Raw genomic sequence first — 18,225 nt, 5'->3', positions numbered from 1 at the left:
ATTTATAAATGTGCCTGTCTTCCTCTTCTCATTCTACCTGCCATGAGATTGAAAGCTTTCTGAGTAGGGATTGTTTCATTCTTTGTGCTTGTATGTCCATAGTACTTCTATCCCTGGTGCCTGGAACATAGTAGGTTCTCAATCAATATTTGGTGGTTGATTGATTCTCCCTGTGATCAGAACTCAGCTCCTATAATAACACATATTATAGTGGATGGTGTCAGTGTTGGAGTCAGGAAAATCTTGGTTCAAATTATTTCTGACACTGACTATGGACAAATCACTTGCTCTTTACTAATTTATCTTATCTGGAAAAGAGCAGTGGTCATAGTACATTACGTATCTCTCAGAGTGGTGAAGAAAACACTTTAAACTTTTTTAAAATAATTTTTAGCATTCTTTTCTTTGTAAATTTTGAGTTCCAAATTCTTTCTCCCTCCCACCCCTCCCCCACCCAATGAGAAGGTAAACATGATATCAATTATGCGTGTGAAATCATGCAAAACATTAGCTATATTACAAAAAAAGATAATAAAGTGAGAAAATTATATTCCAATTTGTACTCAAGAGTTATTATTTCTGTCTCTGGAGGTGGATAGCATTTTTTCATCATGACTCCTTTGGAATTGTCTTGGATCGTTGTATTGATCAGAGTAGCCAAGTTTTTCACAGTTGATCATTGAATAATATTGTTACTGTGCTCAATGATCTCCCAGTTCTTCTCAGTCCATTTTGCATCAGTTAATATAGCCTGTGCTTTTTTTTTTTTTCTGAAACCATCCTCCTGGATTCACATTCACATTCACAGTTATGCTTACTGTATATTTTCCTGTCCCATTTTCTTCTGTTTATCCTTTCTCTGTACTTTTTTATGCTTCTCTTGAATCTTCTGTTTGAATGTCAGATTTTCTATTCAGCTCTGCTCTTTTCATCAGGAATGCTTGAAAATCCTCTATTTCATTAAATGTTTTTTTTTCCCCTAAAGATTATATTTATTTAGCTAGAAAGGTATTCTTGGTTGCAATCCTAGTTCTTTTGTCTAATGGAATATCTTTTTCCACTCATTTAATATGGAAGCCACTAAATCCTGTGTGATCCTGACTGTGGCTCCACAATATTTTCACTTTAAAGTAAGTTGGACCTTTCCACAGACCTCTCTGTAAACCGATTTTTACATAATGCAAATTTGCTTCCAGAAGTGGGGAAGGGAGAGAGGCAGGAAGGGGGCTGTGGGCAGTACAGGGAGGTGGCCAGAACATGATACAAGTGTGGGGGAAGGGGGCAGGGCAGGGGAGCCAGGGGCAGAGAATCAAAAGCAGGAGGAGGAACACAGGGTCTGGCCAGAACCAAGAGGAAGAACATCACAGGTTGTCAGGGAGGACACATGGGGGCTGGACACAAACCATATGGGAGAGGACAGGTGACATGCAGAGGGTTACAGATACACAGCACCGGAGCCCAGATGGAAGGAAGAAGACACAAGCCAGATAGGTGAACAGGTAGGTAGAGGGAGACAAGGGAGGCTCTCTCAGTGCCCAAGGTCTCAAACCAAGCTCCTGATCTGATCTGGTAGTGGTCTGTTCTTTCGCTTTCATTTGGAGGATTTTGCCTAGGGTCACACAGCTAGTAAGTATCTGAGGCTGGATTTGAACTCAAATCCTCCTGACTCTAGGGCCCCAACTTTATCCACTGTGCCATTTAGCTGCCCCCTTCTGAACTGACATGTCTTAAAATGGAAATTGATGAAAGCCCCCAAAGTATTTAAAAAAAAAATGTTGATACACAGTTTGCGAAAATAAAAAGGTAATGTGAAGGTGACACGGTGGACAATGCACAGGGCTTGGAATCAGGAAGACTCATCTTCTTAAGTTCAAATCCAGCCTCAGACACTAGGGTGTGACCATGGGCAAGTCACTTAACCCTGTTGACTCAGTTTCCTCATCTGCAAAATGAGCTAGAGAAGGAAATGGCAAACCACCGTGTGGGGTGGTGAGACCACCCGAATACCCCAATAATTCACAGAGGCTTCTTGGATAGGGACAGAAAAAGAATTAATTTTATTTTACAAATCTTGTGAGATTTGGGCGTCACCTCCACTAGGACAGACTAGTGGGAGGAAGCGAATTACAAAAGGCAAGAGACCAATTTATATCCTAACACAAAAAGATTCCCGCCCATCACTATCCCTCCTCTCCATTGGCTGGGAGGCAGGCTTACAATCTAGGCGTGAAAAGCTAGACAGAACCAGGAAATCAAGCACAGCCTATCTAAGGTAAAGAAGAGCAATAAGGGAGGGGAGGGAAGTCTTCCTGGATTTGGTAACAACTCTGTGCTAGCAGAGGTGGGGGGGGTTGAGGGGGGGAGGCACTGATTGCCCCAGGCCCCAAATTCCTGAGAGTTAGGTAATCACATTCCTACAAGGTTAAGTCCCAAGGTCTATTCCATCCTCTCACTGCCCCTGCTTATTCCAGAAATAATTCTTATATTTTCTCTCTCTGCGAAGTCTTCGCAAGAATTATCTCCCACTCACCACTCTAGTGTCTTTGCTCAGAAAACCTCAAATGGGACCCAGAGATTTGAACACTACCGAAAATTGAACAACAAAAAATTAAAAGCTGTTGGGAAAAACTTGAAATTTATATAATGAAAATTAATGAAACCACCGAGTCAGGGCATGACCAAAATCAGAAACCCCCGTGTTTGGTCATGCTGTTCCTCTTTCCTGTGAGCACATTCATTTCCCCTTCATTTCCTTCCCTCTCTTCATTTAAATCCTATCTGCTCTTCAAGACCTAGCTCAAATAAGCTTTTCCTAGCTATCAGTGAGAGGATTGCCCTCTCCTCTCAATTCCTATGGCACATTTAGTATACCCTACCAAAATGTAGTGATTAACCACACTTACATACTAATATTTATACAATTATAAATATATATATATATATATTTTTTTTTCTAGACCTTGTCTTCTCAACTATTACCTCCAGGATACAAATTTCTCTGGCATTTAAAGCTGTCGTGAGCAAAGTCTGACTCAACCTAATCCCCTTATCTTTGGGTTAAAATTGGAAATTAGACACTTGTAATTCATCTAATAGTTGTGTTTTTTTTTTAAATAAGGTTTACTTAGCTATCACTGGGAAGGAATATTCATAGTGGGGAGGGAATTATTCATCCATGATAAAGCTTTGAAATTCATTTGAACACACTTTTCCAGAGTGATTCTTGCTGTTGTTCTGTGGTCATAAACCAGAAGGAGGAACTTCTGTCCTTCACATACTGGCTATTTTGTTCCCACGAAAGTAGTTCTTTGTTCTAAGAGGACCATGACATCAGGTGATGCTGTGACATGCAAGTGAATTAAATCTAAATGAGGGAGGGCTGTGCAGAGTCACCAGCTTCACTTTCTCCTCCAGAGCCATCTGAATCCAGTGGCAAGATATAGATCAGGATGATTGGAGATGGCCCAGGATGCAGGGGAAGACCTTGGCCTTTTTAAGGAAAGTTCTTTAACAGGTCTCAGCTTGATTGATGCAATGCCCCATCAGTGATTACACTACATCAATGGCCTGAGGTTGAATTTCTCTGAACCAATTAAGTCCCGTTTCACAATTTAGTTAATTTTTTAGGAATTTAGATGTTAGGCTATTTGAATCATCTAAGTTTAATATTGATATTGGGTTGTTTGTGGTTTCTTTAAGCATATTGTAATTTCCACATTTATTTTTGTATCTATCATGAATTTTTACTTTTGCTTTGTTTTATAGCATGATTGTAATTCCTGCTTTTTTAGATATATCTAAGGTATAGTCAATTTTGTTCCAACCTTTTATTTTTTATTCTATGTATGTCTTTGTTTTTTAGATGTGTTTCTTGTAAGCAGCAGATTGTGGGGTTTTATTTTCTTATCCAACCTGTCATTTTTTGCTTTTACTGCATTGTTGGGTATATTCATACTTAAAGTTATGAGTTAAGTTTATGTTTTCCTCCATTCGTGTCTCTTGTATTGCTTGAGTTTGTTTGGTTTTTTTTTGTTTGTTTGTTTTTTTGTTTTTTGTAATTAGGCTTTTTCTTTGGTTCCTCTTTTTTAAAGCATCATTTTGTCTCTTAGATTAATCTATGTTGCTTAATCTACTTTGATGCAACCCTATTCCCATAGGCTCTCTTCCAGACTCTCCACTACCCTTCTCCCATTTGTTGTCTTTGCCTGTTATGTGGATTTACTTATTGTTACTGTTCTTTAGTTACCTAATTCTTTCTTTTCCCCTCTTTCCTTTGTTAGTGAGTAGTTCAAAATCTCCCCTCCTCTCCTCTTCTTTGCTTTGGTTAGTTTTTTCCCCTTTTGTGCACCTTTTTTCCAAGGATGATTTTTTTTTACCTTGCTCTCTTCATTAATTCTCTTCTCTTATGAACTTTTATCCTTTGATTCATAGTCTATTTAGTCCTTCTTTAATCTTTGTGTTCTTCATGAAATTAAAATTTCTGAAGTACCAAGTCTGAGCTACTTTTAAAAACTTATGGTTTTGTCTTTGTAGATCTTATTCCATTGACCTTTTTTTTCTGTTGTGTTTCACTCATAGAAGCAGGAAGTAGTGAGAGTTGAATCATCACTCCATAGCAGAAATTGCTCCATAGCAGAAATTACTCGGTATCACAAATCAGTTTTAGCCTCCCTCCCATTCTGTGATCATTCTCCTTCCCATGTGCCGTGGAATCTCCTCTCTGGGTCCATGCCCTCTCATCCTTGTGAGTGCCATTTGCCCCCAGGATCTCCAGTTTCCCTTCCTCAGAGGCAGGATATTGTCCATAGAGACAGACATGACACTCTCTCAAAGGAAGCTGTCTCCCTATACATCCATCCCTCCAACTAGATCCATTGGAGAGTCTCTATCTTCCATTACCATGGGAAAGCTTTTCTGTGGAAACCTCTTGCCCCCTTTCTTTCTCCTTGTTCCATTCTCTCTCTACCTCTCCCCTTCTCCTATACCCCCTCTTCTTGTCCAGTTACTACAAGGGTTGGTTATCGGCCTCTCGTTGTTTATCCATGGAATTGGGTAAACATTCCTCTCTATGCTCCACTTCCTCTTTTCCCATCTATGCACCTTCCTATTCTATAATTTAATTCCATAAAATACATTGATTCATCTATGGAGAGGTGAGGAAGGTTGTAAGGTTTAGTCCATGGTGTTTCAGGCCTGTTCTTCCATTTTACAGATGAGGAAATGAGGCAAACAAAGGTTAAATGACTTCCTCAGCATCACACAGCTAATATTGAAGGCTGGATTTGAACTCAGGTCTGCCTGACTCTAGGCCCAACACTCTCTCTGTTGGATCACTTGGCTAGCTAGAAGGGGAACTAAACTTGTTATTTAGCTCCAGGAGGCTGAATAAGGAACAGTGAATAGTTAGAAAATGCAAAGAGGCAAACTTAGACTTGATGGGAGAAAAAATTCCTCACAGCAATACCTGTCCTTCTCTTTCAGACTCATTCCCCTTTAGTTAATTTAATTACCATCCCCATGCTGATGATTCTTAAATCTACCTATCCTGCCCCAATTTCTCTGCTGACCTCCAATCTCTCATCTCCATTTGCCTTTCAGACATCTCGAACTAGATGTCCAGTATACATCTTAAATTCAACATGTCCAAAACAGAACTTACCATCTTTTCCCCTAAACCTTCCTCCCCCTCTCTTATGTTCCCTGTTACTATAGAGGGCAACACCATCCTCACCCCATCAGGCTCACAACCTCAGAATCATCCTGGGTTTCTCACTATCTCTAAACTCACCCCATACCCAAGCTATTGCCAAGGCCTGTTTTTTTTCACCTTTGCAACATCTTTTGAATACCCATCCCCCTTCTCTCCTCTGACATAGACTGACACTACCCTGGGGTAGACCATTATCACCTCCCACCTTGATTATTGAATAACCTGCTGGTAGGTCAGCCTGCCTAAAATCTCTCTCTTTTCTAATCTATCCTCCACTAAAGTGATTTTTCTAAAGTACAGGTCTGACCATGTCACAGTCCCCTACTCAATAAATGCCAATGACTCTCTATTGCCTTCAGAATATAATACAAAATGCCTGTGGCTTTCTGTTACCTCCTTCATAACCTGCCCCCTCTTACCTTTCCCCTTTTCTGACACCTTACTCCCTGACACATATTCTGACACCTTACTCCCTGACACATATTGATCTAGTGACACTGGCCTCCTGGCTGTTCCATAAACAAGACACGGAAGCTGTGGCCTAGGACAAACATTGTGCTGAATAGACCCATTGGAGTATTTGAGTGGGAAGCCTTTGCTCAAGGAGCCAATGAGCTAACAATGTGGTGGAGGCCGCTAAGAGGAGCTGTATCACTATCAGAGGCAATGGTGATACTGCCACTTGCTGTGCCAAATGGAACACGGAGGACAAAGTCTGCTGTGTGAGCACAGGGGCTGCTGCCAGTCTAGAGCTGCTGGAGGACAAAGGCCTCCATGCTGTGGCCGCCCTGAGCAATGTCTAATGGATGCCTGCTAGTTCCTGTGCACAACCCTTTGAACATTACCCTGAAGTGCTTCCTGTCCCTTTCCTTTCATATAGGATCTTCAGAGTGACTCACAGGTTTGTTTCAAGCATTAGGCAAGTTTCTCCCTCAAGACTCAACCAGTGGCCAGAAGATGGGGCAATGAGAGTCCCAAAAGCAGCTCACCTCAACTTTGTAGTTCCTGGGCGTGCCTGTTGTCAGATCTCACTTGAACTTATTCAGTGTGTCTAAACCATTGTTGTGATCTGTAGAGTGTGTGTGTATGTGTATAGACATATACACTATATATGTAGATATTCATATGTAGATATATTTCCATATACATATACACATATATCCGTTTATTTATATTTTGCCTTTAGAAAAAAGCTAAAGGTGCTCTTAGCTAGACTTGAGATAGTTTGTTCCATTCGGCTTTGTCAGTAGCTATATTTGTCATTACCCATACAAAGTCTGGAAACAAGAAGAAACTCCAGTTTGGGAGGGAAAGAGGGGGAAAGTTGACCTATTAAATAAACTTTTCATAAAAGTGCCAGCTCAAAAAACAACACCACCAAAACCACACAAGCCTGTGGGTCACTTTGAAGATCCTATATGAATATGGAAGCTGTTTGGGAAGGGGTACTAAGTGAGAGCATTTTTCCACATTAATTCATAAGGCTGGGGGCAGCTAGGTGGAGCAGTGAGTAGAGCACCAGACCTGGAGTCAGGAGGACCTGAGTTCAATCCAGCCTCAGACACTTGACACACTTACTAGCTGTGTGACCTTGGGCAAGTCACTTAACCCCAATTGCCCTGCCCTCCCCCTCAAAAAAAAATTCAGAAGGCTGATACCTTGTTGGGCTTCTGGTTTTCTTTTCCTCTAGTTTCCGCTGTGTTCTAAATGGTGCATAATTCCTCTCTGGGGGATTTTGGAATCAATGGAGAAAATGTTTAGTCCACCATCTTGTTGGTCACATGACCTTTAAATTGGGCAAATTAAATCCTGAACACAGTTTCAATTTGTTTTAAGGAAAAACCAGTCTATGTTTAAGGGGTGGGTTGGGTGGGATGGGGTATGACAGTATTGGGGCATCACTCCCACCACAAAAGGTCTTCAACTGACTTCACATTTCTCTCCCTAGCATATACCATGTTCTGGAAAGCAATTTGAAATTATATTAAAAAGTGAATAAAATGTCTACATTCTTCAACTCAGGGACTCCAAAGATCAGAAGGCCCCATAGCCCATATTCATCATAGCATTTTTTATGGTAGCAAAGAGCTGAAAACAAAGTAGGTTTACTAGGGAATGGCTAAATAAATTGTACGTGAATGTATTGGAACATTACTACAATATAAGGAATGATGAGTGTGAAGAATTCAGAGAAGAATGGGAAGAGTTATGTGAAGTGATGCAGAGTTGAGTAAGCAGAACCAAGGAAAACAATATACATTATTGCAATATTGTAAACAGAAAAAATGACAACCAAAAATCCTAAATGTTGTCCTTGTAATGACCGCATATGGCCTGGAAGAAGAGATGAGAAATACCTCCCTTCTTTACATTAAAAAAAAAAAATAGTTGGCTTGCTTGCTGCCTCCGGGCTTTTGCAGAGGCTTGCACTTCTCACATCCTCACCTCTTCAATCAGTCAACACAGTTACTGTGTGCCAGGGACTGTGCATAGAGAAGCCCTCAGACCCTGCTCCCCTAATCCTGCCCTCTTGGAACATATATTCTACTTCTCAAAGTCCCTAGTTCCCTCCAAGGCTTCTCTGATCCACCTCAGTCTTTAGTAATTTCCCACCTTGTGCCAAGCACTAGGATAAGAAAGGGATGAGATGAGAGAGAGATGAAAACATGAAAACAGCCCCTGCCCTCGAGGACCTTACATTTTTCTGCCTTTTATGTCCTATATGTTTACTAGTCTGTAACCATGTTGGTTTCCTTCCCTCAGGGGAATCAAGTACAAGGACTGGGTTTGCTTTTTTATCTTTGAATCACCAATGCCTATGCACAAGCATCTAATAAAATGTTTGTTGAATTAAATTGCAATGGCTCCTAAGGACTCCCAGAGCAGGGATCATGTTGTGTTTTTTGTATCTCTTATCTGGATGCTGAAAACAAAGTAGGATCATAGGTTTGTTGAGTTTGAGATGTAGGTGGCATTAGAAATTGCCTAGTCCAGGGGTGGGGAACCTGTGGTTTTGAGGCCACATGTGCCCTTCTAGGTCCTTGTGTTGGGCCTTTTGACTGAATCTCCAAGGCCTACACCCAAGGCTCTAGAGGGCTTCAAGGCCTTAGGTTCCCCACCCCTGACCTAATCCAAGGCCCGTGTTTTACAGATGAGGAAATTGAGCCTAAGAGGGGAAGCAGGCGGCCCACAGTCCTACAAAGAATAAATGGCAGAACCAGGATCAAAACCAGGGTCACCTAACCCCAAAGCCAGTGGTCCTCCCACTATACCACACTGCTTAGGCATTCAATAAACACTTGGCTGAATGATAAAATGGTCCTTTTCTATTCTTCTTTTCTGTTCCTGTTTCAGGTCAGATTGACGAGTGACTACTGGGACATTTAAGGACCAAAATGATTCAGTAAGAAGCCACACTTAAGAAGCAAAGCCACTTGACAGCACCCTCCATGTGACTTACTTGTAAGAAGTCTAACCCTGAATACGCATGGGAGTTTTGCAGCAGATGGCCAGCTAGTTTGATTGGTGGTTTAACTACAATATTTCATCATTGTTGCAAAAATCAGCTGAGTGCCTAAAAAGGAAGCAAGTACAACAGGCAGTCCAACTTTTCTTCGGTCATCTTACCAAGGTTTTGTTTCTAAGGTAAACTCATATTTTATACTTCTTTCTTTGTTAGTCTTAAAGAAATTATTCTCCTAAAGGAATCATCAGCTAAGTAAACTTTTTGTTCATTTAAGTGGTAAAATCTTGCCTGTTTATATACATATATTTTGTTTTGTTTTTAGGAAGACGTTGTCTTTAAATGGTTGGGAAATAGCATCCTCCTAAAGGGTGAAGTCCGTATCACCGAAGCGCTCTAGGATTTGGTCAAACAAAAATTGTTTTTAAGGTATATGTCCACTTTATCCATGCTTTGATTTTGCCAATTATTTGGGCATTTGAAATTAATTTTCAATTGTTTCCTCCTTTTTCTTTGTGTCCATAAGTAAGAAGCAAGCTCCCAAGGAAATTGTGTGGCTTTAGGAGTTTGGAGAATGATTTCAGTGGCTTTAAATTTATTTCACAGGGACAATGTTAAACCAATCAAGGCATCAACAAACGTATTAATCACCTGCTTTGTGCCAGGCACTCTGCTAAGTGCAATAAACACAAAACAACAGTAAAGCTGCTCCTCTGCCTTTACTGAGTGTGCCTTCTAAAAGCAGAGATGCCACATACGTAAATCTGTACGCACAAGATACAGAGTAGATGGAAGCCACAGATGGAAAGGCACTTGCAGCTGGAGCTTCTAGGAAAAGTCTCCCATGGAAGTTGGCACTTGAACTGAGTCTTGAAGGAAGCCAGGGAGACTAAGAGTCAGAGGAAAGGAAGAAGGGGGATAACCAGTTCAGAGATACAGTGTGGTTTCTGAGAAACAGCATGTGGCCCAGTGGACCATAGAGAACATAGTGTGGAATAATGGGTTAAACAGCTGAAAAAGCAGGAAGGGGCCAGGTTGTGAAGAGTCTTAAATACCAAACAGAGGAATATATCTATCTATCTATCTATCTATCTATCTATCTATCTATCTATCTATCTATCTATCTATATATATATATATAATTTGTAAATGGTTATTTTATTTTTTCCAATTACATTCATTTTTATAAGATTTTGAGTCCCAAATTTTTCTCCCTCTCCCTCCCCAAGATAGCAAACAATCTGATATGGGTGCATGTGCAATCATGGAAACATAATTCCACATTAATCATATTGTGAAAGAAGAAACTTATTTTAACTTGCTTTCCTCTTATCAATAGTGATTTAGAGCATTTTTATATGGCTTTAATTTCTTCATCTGAAAACTGCCTATTCATGATCCTTTGACCATTTATCAATTGGGGAATGACTTGTATTCTTATAAATTTGACTCAGTTCTCTCTCTTTCTCTCTCTCTCTCTCTCTCTCTCTCTCTCTCTCTCTCTTTATATATATATATATGTATATATGAGAAATGAGGCTTTTATCAGAAACACTTGCTATAAAAATTGTTTCCAATCTTTCTGCTTTCTGCTTTCCTTCTAATCTTGGTTGTGTTGGTTTTCTTTGTGCAAAATTTTTTAATTTAATATAATCAAAATTATCCATTTTGCATTTCATAATGTTCTCTATCTTGTTTGGTTATAAATTCTTCCCTTCTCCATTGATCTGACAGGTAAACTATTCCTTGCTCTCCTGATTTGCTTATGGTATCACCCTTTATATCTAAATCATGTACCCAGTACATGATTTGACCTTGGTATACAGTGTGAGATGTTGGTCTATGCCTAGTTTCTGCCATACTATTTTCCAATTTTCCATCAGTTTTTTTTTGGAGAGGGGAAGGCAGGGCAATTGGGGTTAAGTGACTTGCCCAAGGTCACACAGCTAGTAAGTATGTCAAGTGTCTGAGGTCAGATTTGAACTCAGGTCCTACTGACTCCAGGGCCAGTGCTCTACTCACTGCACCACCTAGCTGCCCTCCCCGCCCCACCCAGAAATTTTTGTCAAATAGTGAGTTGTCCAGAAGCTGGAGTCTTCGGGTTTATCAAACAGTAGATTACTCTATAGTCATTTACTACGGTGTCTTGTGTACCTAACCTATTCCACTGATCCACCACTCTATTTCTTAGCCAATACCAAATAGTTTTGATGATTGCTGCTGTTTTGTTTTAGATCTGGTATGGCTAGACCACATTCTTTCGCATTTTTTTTTTCATTAATTCCCTTGATATTCTGGATCTTTTGTTCTTCCAGATGAATCTTGTTATTTTTTTTCTAGCTCTATAAAATAATTTTTTGGTAGTTTGATTGGTATGGCACTGAATAAGTAAATTAATTTAGGTAGAATTGTCATTTTTATTATATTAGCGTGGCCTACCCATGGGCAATTGATATTTTTCCAATTGTTTAGATCTTACTTTATTTGTGTGAAAAGTGTTTTGTGATTGTGTTCATATAGTTTCTGGGTTTGTCTTGGCAAGTAGACTCCCAAATATTTTATATTTTCTACAGTTATTTTACATGGAATTTCTCTTTATCTCTTGCTGTTGAGTTTTGTTGGTAATATATTGAGTTGTTGATTTATGGGTTTATTTTATATCTTGTGACTTTGCTAAAGTTGTTAATTATTTCAAGAAGTTTTTTAGTTGATTCTCTAAGTATACCATCATCTGCAAAGAGTGATAGTTTTGTCTCCTCATTGCCTATTATAATTCCTTTTTCCTAATTTCCTAATTTCTTTTTCTTCTCTTATTGCAAAGCTAAAATTTCTAGTACAATATTGAATAATAGTGGTGACAAGGGGCATTGATTTCACCCTGATCTTAATGAGAATGCTTCTAGCTTATCCTCATTACAAATAATGCTTTATAATGGTTTTAGATAGATATTATTTTTCATTTTAAGGAAAACTCCATTTATTCCTATGCTCTCTAGTGTTTTTAATAGAAATGGGTGCTGTATTTTGTCAAAAGTTTTTTCTGCATCTATTGAAATAATCACAGGATTTTTGTTGGTTTTGCTGTTATTGATATGGTCAATTATGCTAACAGCTTTCCTAACATTGAACCATTCAGCCCTGCATTCCTGATATAAATCCCACCCCAGTCATGGTGTATTATCGTGGTGATAAATTGCTGTAATCTCTTTGCTAATATTTTATTTAAAATTTTTACATCAATATTTATTAGGGAAATTTGCCTATAATTTTCTTTCTCTGTTTTGGCTCTTCCTGGTTTAGATATCAGAAACATATTTTGTCACAAAATTGATTTGGTAGTACTCCTTCACCTATTTTTCCAAATAGTTTATATAGTATTGGAATGAATTGTTCTTTAATTGTTTGGTAGAATTTACTTGTAAATCCATCTGGCCCTGGAGACTTTTTCTTAGGGAGTTCATTGATGGCTTGTTCAATTTCTTCTTCTAAAATGGGGTTATTTAAGTATTTTATTTCCTCTTCTGTTAATCTGGACAATTTATATTTTTGTAAATATTCATCCATTTCACTTAGATTGTCAGATTTATAGGCACACAGTTGGACAAAATATCTCCTAATTATTGCTTTAACTTCCTTTTCATTGGTGTTGAATTCACCCTTTTCATTTTTGTGAAATGAAATTAATTTATATTAATAAATTTTATTAATATTAGTTATATTAATTAATGTTAATAAATTGTATTAATTAATTTACAATAAATTAACCAAAAGTTTAACTTTTTATTGGTTTTTTCATAAAAATAGCTTTTATTTTTATTTATTAGTTCAATAGTTTTCCTACTTTTAATTTTATTAATCTCTCCTTTGAGTTTCAGCAGAGGAATTTATATTTGATCCTAGAGGTAATGGGGAACCATTGAAGTTTATTGAGTTGGGGACTGGGGGAGGTAGTGACATGATCACACCCTCATTTTAGGAAAATCACTGGTAGCTGTGTTGAGGTTGGATTTGTAGTAGAGGGAAGAATCCATCAGCAGCTATGGCAATGATCCAGGCAAGAAGTGATAAAGGTCCAACAGGCATGGTGGCTTTGTGAATGGAAAGAAATGGGGGTATATGTATGTGTGTGTATACACACACATACATATGCATATATACATGTACACACATGTTTGTGTACGTGATATTGTAGAGAAAAAAATTCCAAGATTTGGCAATTGATTGGATATGTGGTCTGAGCAAGAAAAACAAAGTCTGGGATAGCACTGAGATTTCAAAACCATATAATAGCTTCGTGACCTTGGTCTTTGCTCTTCAAATATCTCATCTGTGAAATGAGGGAGCTGGGCTAGATCTTCCTTAAGGTTTCTTCCAACTCCCAAAAGAAAGATTTGATTCTATGATTCTCACACACAATCTCAGACACAGACAACTCAGGAGCCCTCTCCCTGCCAAGTTTTTACTTTGTCCTTTTCTTTTTTGCCTCAGAGGAACAAAGAATGGGATCATTTTCCTCCAAACCAACGGGTAAGTTCTGGACATGAAATCCCATTATCTTCTCCAGTCAGCCCTTAGCACGAGCCTCATCCCTGGGCTCTCATGGCTTAATAGGCTATGGTCTCTGGGAACAAGTGTTCATGTGACATAATGGGAAACCACTGATCATTACATCCCTGAAGATGTGAAGATAAGTTTCACTGCAGCCCTAGGAGGTAGAAAGAGGGAAATGAGAAGTGACCCTGCCCTTGGCCTGTGAGTATGGGATACTTCCTGTTCTCTCTTATTTAATAGCTAGAGAGGATCTAGGGCATAGTTCATTTGTCTCTCTGCTGCCTTGAGTAGTCACAGATTTGCTAGTTAATTCTTATATGGGGTGGGGAGTGAGATGTTTTCAGAATAGGCGTTTTTCCCCTTTAACTGTACTACATCTTCTTCTACTGTCAAATAGTGCTCATGGAATGCAAAGAACACTAGACTTAGGAAGCCCTTGGATTGCAATTCTGCCCCAAACACTAGCTCTATGGCCATGGACAGGACATTGGAGCGCTCTCAGCCTCCATTTCCTCATCTGTGAAATGGGGATCACAGCACCCACCTGAGAGGGTTGTTGGGACTGGATGAGAAGTGAGTGAAGAATCATGAGCTTCAAAGTTCTATATAAATATCAGCTGTCATCTTTAAATTTTACAAGCATTAAGTGGGGAAACAAAGACAAAAAACAAAAACCTTTCCTCGGGGAGGTTACATTCTACTTTCATACAATATCTGTGCAAATAAGAGCACATAGTTCAGGTTTTGATTGACATTGCCCTGTATCTTTCACCTTGGCTCACATGGAAAAAGGAGGAATAATCATGTATGTGTGTGTGAATGTACATGTGTTGTCTATGTGTGGGTATATATGTGCATACTTATACACACACATATACATATACATATACACACATATATATCCACTGAAGGCTACTACAGTCACTTCTTACCTGCACCAACATATATCCCCCCACTTTGAACTTACCAGGTCGTTCACCAATTCTGATTCTGGATGGACAAAATATCTAACAGGTAACGTGGAGCACAACATGTGATCCAGGGACTTCCTAAGTCTAGTGTTACTCTCTGGCATTCTGTCTCTTAAAGATTTTAGTATTATCTATATTATATATATGTTTATATATATATATTACAGTTAGTCCAGAATTTGAGAATCCCTGATCCCCACTGATCTAATTCCCAACTCCATTTGCTTTAAGTCTTTACCTGCAGCCATCTGCTGAAGTGCAACGGAGCCCATCACTGGACACAAGGTTCCATAACATTTATTTGTATTCCATTGTAGAAGAACCAGATAGCAGCACACCCACAACAGAAGCCACACACATAGGTGAATCAGATGGGCCGGCTATTTTCTATAAGTAAGTTTATCTTTGACACTCTTTCCCTGGGGTCGAGGATGTGTTTGGTTTTGTGTTGGGAGATAACAGCTCAGAGAGAAAAGGAATGTTGAAACCTCTGGACCTCAATTTCATTCTCCAGACCTTCCCCACCCCACAACTTTCCTAGGTTATCTTCCCCCATTAGGATGTAAGCACCTTAAGGGCAGGGACTGTCTGTCTGGTGTTTGCATCCCTGGGGCTTAGTACGGAGGTGGTGTGCACTTAATGCTTGTCTACTTGAACAATTTATGGCTTGGACTCAGTGATGGCTAGGAGACACTAGGGTGATGAGCCAAGTATCAATTCAGTGAATAGTGTTTTTATTTTGTGTTTTTATAGTAAAACAAGGCTATATATTCTGGCTTAGAGAGCAGGGGCTTGGATTTCAAAGGACTCATTTATTCTCCCCCCTTTGCCAAAACAGAATATACCCCTACTTACTTATGGCATTTGTTGCTGGGGTTCTTCTGACGCTTCTGGTCGTCTGCCTCATCAAGAAGAGCTGTCCCAAACGTAAGTTGTCCCTAAGAGGTTCAAGGACTCCTCTCTGTACAGAGTAGCACTTGTAAAGTGATCTTGCTAAAGTCACGTCACAGACTCCCCTACCCCACCAACTCCAGTGGTTCCCTGTTCCTTCCGGGATCAACCAAATTCCTCTGGTTTAAATCCCTTCACAATCTAGCCTCTTCCTAGCTTTCCAGTCTTTGTATATGTTCTGATCCAATGACACTATCCCTCATGTTATGCTTCACGTAGAACATTCCACCCCCCATCTCTGGGCCTCATCACTGGCTGGAATGCTCTGCCTCCTCAGGTTTACCTTTTAGCTGACCTGGCTTCCTTGAAGACTCAGTTCTCACCTTCTGCAAGACATTTTTACCATGATTCTAAAGAACGACAGGCCTTATACTCATTGGGTCCTTAGAAGTAGGGATCAATTTTGAAGATATCCCAGTGACTTTAATAATAAAGTTATAAATGAGGTTCAGTGGGTAGAGTATTGACCCTGGAGTCAGAATAAGTTGTAGGGCCAATGCGATATTCATAGCACCTAAGACAGCTACGAATATGCTGGCATAGTGCTGAATGGCAAAATATAACACTCTCAAAAATAATTTTTTTTTTAAAAAGAGGCTTTTACCGGTCCCAACTACTAGTTCCTCCCTTTTGTGAGAGTACCTTCCATTTACCCAGTGTATATCTTATGTGCATAGAGTTGCTGGCATGTAGTCTCCATTATAAAATCAGCTCCTTGAATGCAGGGACTACGCTTTTGCCTATCACCAGCATATGGTAATATATGGCATATAGTAAGCACTCCAATACTTTTTGTGAGTGGACTACTGGGAAAAAAAAACAACTTGCCTTGTCTCTCTCACTACTATCTCAGGATTGGAGATTCCCATTATTCTCATCCTCTCACACTAGAGCCCCTAAGAATGTGTGAAGGGAAAGAGAGCTTCTTCTTTCTCCAGGCCCTGTTTGTGAGATCTGTCCCTCTTTCTCTTTGATCTTCTGACAGATCCAACTGGCTGCTCCTCGAAGATTTCCCCAGCCTCAGACCCTTCCCACAAGGTAAGAGCATTCTGAATTTAGAGAACAGCAAGCCAAAATGCGTTTATTTACTGCATGGAACTCTAAGATCAGTTGAGCCCTGACACTTACATCTGGACTTTTTAGCACTAGAAGCTCAGGAGCAGCTTGGGCATTTTGGGAAGCTAAGGGAAAGGACTCTGAGAAGGACTCTGACACGTTTACATGGCCCTTATCTCTTTAATCCAAAACTTTCCAGACCTCTGGTTCTTGCCGACTCAATGTCCTGTTTCCTTGGAGAGGTGTTGCTTGCACGGCCCCCAACTCTGAATCTCATTCATTTTTTCCTATTCCATGTCTTCCACACAGCACTGTGCCACTGCTGAGGAGTCCCTTACCTGTGTTGACATGTCTCTCAAAGATTCAGAAGAAAACAGTGTCTACTTTGCCCAACACCAGCGTGAAGAACCGGACCCCATTGTCTATGCACAAGTCAAAGTGCAAACCAAAATCAGCCTTCCCACCGATGGAAGTGGGGACGTACACTAGACCTGATGGCCCCAGCCTTGGATTGTTTACTCTTTTACAGATTTTGGTCCCCTTCATCCTGTGCCTCCCAACAATCCCTATATGGTTGTGACATATTTAAGTACTTAATCTTAGTCATCTCAAAAGCTGCTAGATGGAGCATTCTCTAGCCGTGGAAGGGATTGCTGATCCTCTGGCTTTGACTCTTAGTCTGTAAGACCATGGAAGGTAGGGACTTTGTCTCTTTCGTAGACTACTATAGCCATATGCAGCATGTCAAGCTCTGTGAGCACAATTAATGGTGCTAAGTGACCTTGGAGGAGCACCTGGAAAACTCCAAATAAAGAAACCTTATACAACCTTGAATTTTTCTTGATAGCTAATGCCTAAGCACCCCACCCCACCCCCCAAACTTTCTCTAAAGTTCAGAACCACAAGATCACAGGCCCTCAGGAAAGGGAGGCAGTTACCACAATGGCATGGAAAGGCCAGAAGCCAGAAATGAGATTAAGTGTAATTTCTAAGGGATTAGGAATCTGAGGTAGAAAAGAGACAGAGGAAGAATATTCTGAGTAAAAGTCATTACACCCTTTCTCTTACAGTAGACTCATAGGTAGAGAAGAGACCACCAAGTTTGGGAAAATGGTCAACAAGAAGCCAGAAAGTAGAACATAAGCTAACCCAACTGGCCCCATGATGGCACTGGAGGATAGGAGAACTTTCCCCTTTCTTTCTGCTGGGCTGTTTGTCTAAGCAAGGGAGCTGGGGGTTTTCCTTAACTTCTGTGTGAGGTCCTCTTCCTCATCCTCCTCTGTTCAAGGAACATACCTTATAAAGAGATATGAAAGAACAGAACCATCCTGCCATTTCATTTTCTGCCATTAATTGAGAAATTAATTAAGCTCCTATTTCCCCTGCCTTTTTGAAGAGGGCTCAAGGTTCCACTTGTTTATTGGAATCAGCAAGCCCATATGTAGGAGGGCATCTTGCCTTTTTCTCTGTGGTTGTGGGACCTGAGGTAAGATTGGCCCCTATAAGGAGTGGAAAGTTTCTAG

General features: G+C 39.9%; 1 protein-coding gene across 2 annotated transcripts; it reads left to right on the top strand.

Moving 5' to 3' along the window:
- Window positions 1-9,145: 9,145 nt before the first annotated feature.
- C7H1orf162 (chromosome 7 C1orf162 homolog) lies at window positions 9,146-18,108 on the top strand. Of its 2 annotated transcripts, XM_036768087.1 has the most exons (7): window positions 9,146-9,355; window positions 9,499-9,602; window positions 13,662-13,700; window positions 15,013-15,088; window positions 15,534-15,622; window positions 16,632-16,684; window positions 17,012-18,108. In XM_036768087.1, the coding sequence occupies exons 3-7, from the start codon at window positions 13,673-13,675 to the stop codon at window positions 17,189-17,191; spliced, it is 426 nt and encodes a 141-aa protein (XP_036623982.1). In that variant the 5' UTR covers window positions 9,146-9,355; window positions 9,499-9,602; window positions 13,662-13,672; the 3' UTR covers window positions 17,192-18,108. The 2 variants fall into 2 exon arrangements, with proteins under 2 accessions (XP_036623982.1, XP_036623983.1); XM_036768088.1 differs by lacking the exons at window positions 9,146-9,355; window positions 9,499-9,602 and having other exon boundaries at window positions 13,607-13,700.
- The last annotated feature ends 117 nt before the right edge of the window (window positions 18,109-18,225 follow it).

The sequence above is a fragment of the Trichosurus vulpecula genome, chromosome 7, assembly GCF_011100635.1.
Source record: "Trichosurus vulpecula isolate mTriVul1 chromosome 7, mTriVul1.pri, whole genome shotgun sequence".
NCBI classification, from domain to species: Eukaryota; Metazoa; Chordata; class Mammalia; order Diprotodontia; family Phalangeridae; genus Trichosurus; species Trichosurus vulpecula.
The sequence above is the reverse complement of the archived record's forward strand: the minus strand, read 5'-3'. Positions and strand labels throughout refer to the sequence as shown.

Bases quoted from the DNA above. Each gene is read 5' to 3' on its own strand.
- C7H1orf162 (XM_036768087.1), top strand. From the start codon at position 13,673: ATGGGATCATTTTCCTCCAAACCAACGG. The intron at 15,089-15,533 runs GTAAGTTTATCT...TTGCCAAAACAG, and splicing joins GGGCCGGCTATTTTCTATAA to AATATACCCCTACTTACTTA. The intron at 15,623-16,631 runs GTAAGTTGTCCC...ATCTTCTGACAG, and splicing joins CAAGAAGAGCTGTCCCAAAC to ATCCAACTGGCTGCTCCTCG.